Source organism: Lipotes vexillifer, unplaced genomic scaffold (genome assembly GCF_000442215.2).
Source record: "Lipotes vexillifer unplaced genomic scaffold, Lipotes_vexillifer_v1.1 scaffold1547, whole genome shotgun sequence".
NCBI lineage: Eukaryota > Metazoa > Chordata > Mammalia > Artiodactyla > Lipotidae > Lipotes > Lipotes vexillifer.
Window position 1 is genome coordinate 38,944 of NW_006791461.1, and position 6,616 is coordinate 45,559.

Consider the following 6,616-nt stretch of genomic DNA (forward strand, 5'->3'; position numbering starts at 1 on the left):
TATCCCACAAACATAAGAAGTAGGGTAATCCTTATGTGTCTTTTTTTTGGAGGGCAGTTTGGAATATGATGATTGGAGTTCTTATGATAAATGATTAACATCTGTGCGTAATCAAGACTGGCAACACCCTGATTGCTCCTATCTTATTCTTCCTGAAGATCTTTCCTTCAAGTGGCCAAAAGGTACGAAAAGACGCTCAACATCACTAATTATCAAGAAAATGAAAATCAAAACCACAGTGAGATATCACTTCACACCAGTTAGGAAGGTTATAACTTTAAAAAAGCATAATTAATTGTTGGCTAGCATGTGAAGAAATCAAACCCTTGTACACTGTTGGTGGGAATGTAAAATGGTATAGCCACTATAGAAAATAGTATGGAAGTTTCTCAAAAAATTAAAAGTAGAACTACCATATAATCCAGCAATCTCATTTCTGGGTATGTATGCAAAAGAATGGAAATCGGGATCTCTAAGAGATGTCTGCATTCTCATGTTACTTGCAGCACTACTCACAACAGCCAAGGTATGGAAACAACCCAAACGTCCATCAAAGATAAGCGAAGAAAGAAAATGTGATTCATACACAAACACACACACGGACGCACACACACAATGGAATATTATTCAGCCTTAAAAGAGGAAATCCTGCCATTTGCAGTAATATGATGGAAATGAAGGACATTATGTTAAGTGAAATAAGCCAGTCACAGAAGGACAAATGGTTCTGCTTAAGTGAGGTACCTAAAATCATCAAACTCATAGAAGGAGAGAATCAACTGAGTTACCAGGGGCTGGGGTGAGGGGGAAATGAGGAGTTGTTAAATTGTTATAAAGGTTCAGATATGCAAGATGAATTAGTTCTCAAGATCTGCTGTACAGCATGGTGCCTATAGTTAACAATACTGAAAAATTTTGAAAGAGCATAGATCTCATGTTAAGTGTTTTCACCATGAAAGAAAAAACCAAAGGGACGTGAGGAAACTTTTGGAGGTGATGGATATGTCTGTTACGTTGACTGTGGTGATGATTTCACAGGTGTATACATATGTCCAAACTCATCAAATTGTATGTGTTAAATATGTGCAATTTTTTATATCAAATGTATCTCAATAAATATGTTTTTTTTAAAGAAAAAGGATCTTAGTTGTTAAATGAGTGTGGTGGATCTTTGTGTGCTGTCATGGAAATATTCTGCATTCATTTGTTAAGTGGCAGGGTCAAGAGGTAGAACAATATGTACATTGTTAATCATACATGTTAAGTTCAATATATTTTTATAGCACATCTACATATGAAAAAACCTCAGGTCAGCTTTAAAATGACACACATCAGTTTGTTAATTGTGGTTGCCTCTGAGGCGGGGGCTGGATTTTGAGGAAAGAGGGAGATTGTAATCTATCTGTAAGAATTTTTTGCAGTAAAAATATATGTACTATTACCTTTGTTATTACACTATTTAAATACATCTAACCACAAAAATAGTAGGTATGTGGGACTTCCCTGGTGGCACAGTGGTTAAGAATCTGCCTGCCAGTGCAGGGGACACGGGTTCGATCCCTGGTCCAGGAAGATCCCACATGCCGCGGAGCAACTAAGCTCGTGCGCCACAACTGCTGAGCCTGCGCTCTAGAGCCCGCGAGCCACAGCTACTGAGCCCACGCACCGCAACTACTGAAGCCTGCCCGCCTAGAGCCCATGCTCCGTAACAAGAGAAGCCACCGCAATGAGAAACCCGCTCACCGCAACGAAGAGTAGGCCCCGCTCACCACAACTAGAGAAAGCCCACAGGCAGCAATGAAGACCCAATGCAACCAAAACAAAAATTAAAAAAAATAGTAGGTATGCATTAATCAGATAAAGTAACTGATGCAACAGATAAAACCTGCAGACCCACAATGGCTTAAAGCAACAGAAATTTATTTCTTATACACATAAAGTCCAATGTGGGTAGGCAGGGGCCTCCACTGTCAGATGACCCAGGGATTCAGTCTGCTCCCATTGGCGGTTCCACTTTTCAACAAGCGATCTCCATGTTTGCTGCTGAATGGAATAGAAAGCATGGAAGTGGCATACTGGCTTTCACATTCCTTGGCCTGGAGGTGAGAAACATTGTTCATATTTCAGTGTCTGCGTAGTCACATGAGCCTTCCTAAATACAAGCGGATTGGACTGAACGTGTAGGACACGTTTGTTCAAAGACAGGGTATCTGTCAGGAAACCCCTGACATTTTTCTCCTCCTAGAACGACTGTGAGTTCTGAGGAATTCAGCCTCAGTAGATGTTTGTTAGACAGTTAATTCCATGGTCTTTTCTCATTTTCAACTTATGAGGGAGGCTTTCGTAAACTCACTTATTGGTGTATGTGTTCAGTGGCCAGTCTCAAATAACACATTCCTTCAAAATCCTACTGACAATATCTGGGCCATTTACAAAACCCCCCATCTAACTTCAGTTATATCCCAAGAACCAATATCTTCTGTAAGAAATAAGATTATGATCACCACCTCATTTGGAATATACTCTGAAACTTGTGGGCTGGGGATGGGGCTGTGGTAACCAGGTATCTAGACTTCACTGCCAGTGGTTCCACTGGGAGGGATGGGACCTTCACTGTACACGTGCAGAGAGTTGGAATGCTTTAATCAAGGGGTGGGCATATGACTCTGGACTGCCTGTATCACAGGAAACAGGGTGCAGCTCCAGAGGTCACAGTGAAGAGCTGGTCAGTGTATGAGGTTCCGATTTGGGCAGGAGGGCACACTGGGGAAGACCCAGAGGAAACATGCTGTAATTCAGGAAAGTGCTGGTACAGGACTGTGCCAGTATGTGAGCAGAGTCACCTGTCACGGAACTCTGGGGCTAGTGACAGGGGGATCCTCAGCATATGAAACCCACAGACAATCCCCAAATTGTGCTTTATTCTCATATTCACCTTCCTTCATCAGGATCGCTTTTTGTACTTTGACTAGAGTGTCTTCTTTTTTAATTGTATGTGATACATCTTGGAGTAGTGAGAATAATAGAGAATGAAAAGACAGAAGGTCTGCCTCAGGTTGGAGGAGTGGAAAAGTGTGGGCTCTAGAAAAATTTGGACCAGGGGTCTAGTCCCAGCTCTTTCACTCATCAGCCATGTGAACTCGAGAAAATTACAAGTTCTTCATCTGCAAAGTATGTCTAATAGGCCCTATCTTGTAGGACTATTGGGATATATGTAATGGATATGAAGCACTTGACAGAGTAAGGTCTTTAATGAATGGCAGTTATATGATTTTTTTTTTTTTAACTGCAGATGATACCACCCTCCCCTCTGGGAAGATTTATGTTATATTAATCCACGAGATATCACAGAATATGCAGTTTCCACCAAGTGATCGCATAAAGCTGCTTAGCAGGTAAAACAAAATAAATTCCCCCATTTGAGGATGTTACTTAATTTGTATGTGGGGTTGTCCACCCCAGTTGGATGCAACTCAGAGGTCGTAGTATTTGTGTCAAGGACCAACAATGTCCCCCCTGGGTGCCTTTCCATCCAAATCACCTGTATTTTTATTCACTTCTTGACCACCTAATATGGAGCCCTCTCTTAGAGTTTGCAAAATTATACTCAAGATAACCTAATTAAAATGCCTTTTTTTTTTTTTTTTTTTTTTTGCGGTATGCGGGCCTCTCACTGTTGTGGCCTCTCCCTTTGCGGAGCACAGGCTCTGGACGCGCAGGCTCAGCGGCCATGGCTCACGGGCCTAGCCGCTTCGTGGCATGTGGGATCTTCCCAGACTGGGGCACGAACCCGTGTCCCCTGCATCGGCAGGCGGACTCTCAACCACTGCACCACCAGGGAAGCCCTAAAATGCCTTTTTAATGCCTGAGATATGGTTCTCAGCATTCCACCTCAAGGGAGTATCACCTTTATTTCTCATAAATTCCTTGGAGATGCTGTGCATAAAACAACTAGATTGTGCTCTGTGTTCAGCTGCACTTGAACAAGAGCACAGGACACATTCCATTTCTGCCTGAGGAGATTTTCCTCTGGTTTATTGATGATACTAAAGTAACTCTTATGAACAGGTTTGCATTCCAGGGTTTTGTCCTCCTACTCTGAGAAACACCATTTGTATACCTGGCCTCTGCTCACCAGTCCCACAGCCTCATCTAGTCTACCACCCAGCTTAAATTAACAGGATATCCCACTGAGAGACTTGTATTTTCCCCAAACCCCAAACTTCTGTTACCCAGGGAATTTGTACCTTATTGTTTTCACCCTCCCCCTCCCACGTCTCCCAACCCCATCCCTGTCCCATTACCTCCTTACTCCTTCTTACTTGTCCTTTAGGTCTTAGAGGGTATTTCACCATCTTCTCTATATAATTACTGCTCCTTGACTGTACAGTTCTAAAGGCAGGGTGTTTTGTATCCTAGTTTCACCATTTATAACACAATAATTTTCAAAGAGAAGATGCTTAATATTTGGAGAATGAATGAGCCAGTGAGTATGAATTCTAGTTTATACGTGTTTTATTTCTCCTACATTCTTTAATAAGCTAAGCAAATCCAGTTATGTATTTTTTATTTTTACAGAATAACAGACTAAAATGGATAAGGTAAACCAAGAACTACACATTTTTTAAACTTTTTTTCTCCTGTGTTTTTTTTTTTAACATCTTTATTGGAAGTCTCCTGTATTTTTTGATCCCAGTAATTTTACTGATAAAATTTTTCACATTTCCAAAGAAGTGCCTATTACCATGCCATGTTTTATTGTTCTAGTTCAATAAATACGAAAGGTTTCCCAATTTGCATTACAAAATAATAGAACTCTTAATCTTAACTCTATAAAGTTAAATCTAATAAATATGTAACTGAGGTCACTAATAAATTTAGATTCTGAAATTATTATACCTTCTATTAAAGAAACAACATTTAAAATATAACAAAAGGAAAAAAAGAGAGAAAGGAAGGGAGGGAGGGAAGGGGGAAAGAGAAGAAAAGAGAAGAAAAAAGAAAAGAAAAGGAAGAGAAAAAATTAAACTCTAAGTTTACCATATAGAATAGGAACACAAAGAGGATATTACACTGTGTTCCCTATAGACCCACCCTGGCCATCCACATCTTAGAATGTTACTGCTCTTTTTCCACAAGGAAAACAATCTTCTCAGACTTCATCATTTGAACTATAACCTAAATAAAAAAGAAAAAAAGGTAAAATTCCAAGTTAGCAATACACAACAGGAACTCAGGGATATACCCTTCTCCAGTCCCACCCTGGCCCTCCACTATTAGAACACTGACACACCTTTTCAACCAAAAAGTGAAGAACCAGCCTTGAACTTCACGTAGCCTGGGAGAAGTTGCTGGCCGTGGCCCTGGAGCGTGCACTGGCCATGGCAGCAGTACGAGCCCTGGCTGCCCTTCTTGCTTGGGCTCTCTCTTCCTCGTCTCTCAAAGCTTCTTCATACCAGGATGGGAAGGCACTGGGCACTGTATCATGAACCTTGGCTAAAAACTCCAGGATTTTCATCTTGCTGGTTTCAACGTGGGCTCGTGGACCCCATAGGAACTCATAGCGCGGAGGATCGCTGTTGGCCACCTGGCGGTACTCCAGGTACTTTAGCTGCACCAAATCTTCAGTGATGACCTTCTTGGGATCCCCATAGATGAAGTGCTTCCTTTCAGCATGTACACCCATCATATTCAGCACTTCCCAGATCTCCTCTTCAGGGGCACAGTTGCCGTTCATGAAGATCACACCCAGCACGATCATCAGGAGCCCGGTCTTGGGCGTGTTCTCTTCTTCATTCATCGTTCCATTGGAGGTGAGGTCTAGTTTGCTGACAAGGGCATAGCAGTGCCTGGTAGGATCCACTTCCTTCAGATCAAGACCAAAGGCCAGCTCCATGTGCTCAGAGGCTCTCTTGAGGATCTCATTGTAATGATACTTGTACTTTTTGATAACAAACTTCAGCATGTCTGCCTTAGTAATTGGCTCTTTTTTTTGATACTTCTGCAGCAGGAAATGCACCAACAAAGCCACCTTCATGTGTAAAGGATCTCTGTGTGAGTCCTCAGTGCCCTTGGAGGATTTTGAGCTTTCCTTCTTTTGGCTGTTGGTACCTTCATCTGAATTGGTGCATGAAGCAGCTGCACTAGTGTTGGTGGTTCCCTGAGGTCCCTCAGGAGTGCTAGGTGTCCCAGCAGCAGGCATATTCTGAGGACTGTCCTCAAAGGGAGGATAGACAGAGGAAGGGGACTCTCCTGCTGCTGCTGCTGCCCCAGTGGCCTGAGCATCCTCCAGACTCTGGGTCTCAGCATGGGCCTGGCGGCGTTTCTCACGGGCACGGAGCTTACTTTTCTGACCTCGAGGCATGATGACTCTGGTCAGGGACTGCAGGCAGTTGTTTAATCTGCCAAGGTTGATGAGAGGTCACCAAAGAGGACAGAGGAAGAGATGGTGTGTATAGCCTCAATAGGGAGATTCTTCTACCTTGGTTCCAAGAAAAGCTGCCTCTGCTTTTCCCCTTAAGGGTACTGTTTTAGGAACCCGTGAGACAGGGGCTGGCAGGACTCTGTGGACCTCCTCTGTTCTGCATGAGCTTGTCACCTCAGTTCTAACCCAGGA

At 42.7% G+C, this 6,616-nt stretch overlaps 1 protein-coding gene across 1 annotated transcript; it reads right to left on the bottom strand.

Moving 5' to 3' along the window:
- Window positions 1-5,329: 5,329 nt before the first annotated feature.
- LOC103086199 (melanoma-associated antigen B18-like) lies at window positions 5,330-6,364 on the bottom strand. Its single transcript, XM_007464420.1, has one exon. It carries the CDS (start codon window positions 6,362-6,364, stop codon window positions 5,330-5,332), a length of 1,035 nt encoding a protein of 344 aa, XP_007464482.1.
- Window positions 6,365-6,616: the final 252 nt, after the last annotated feature.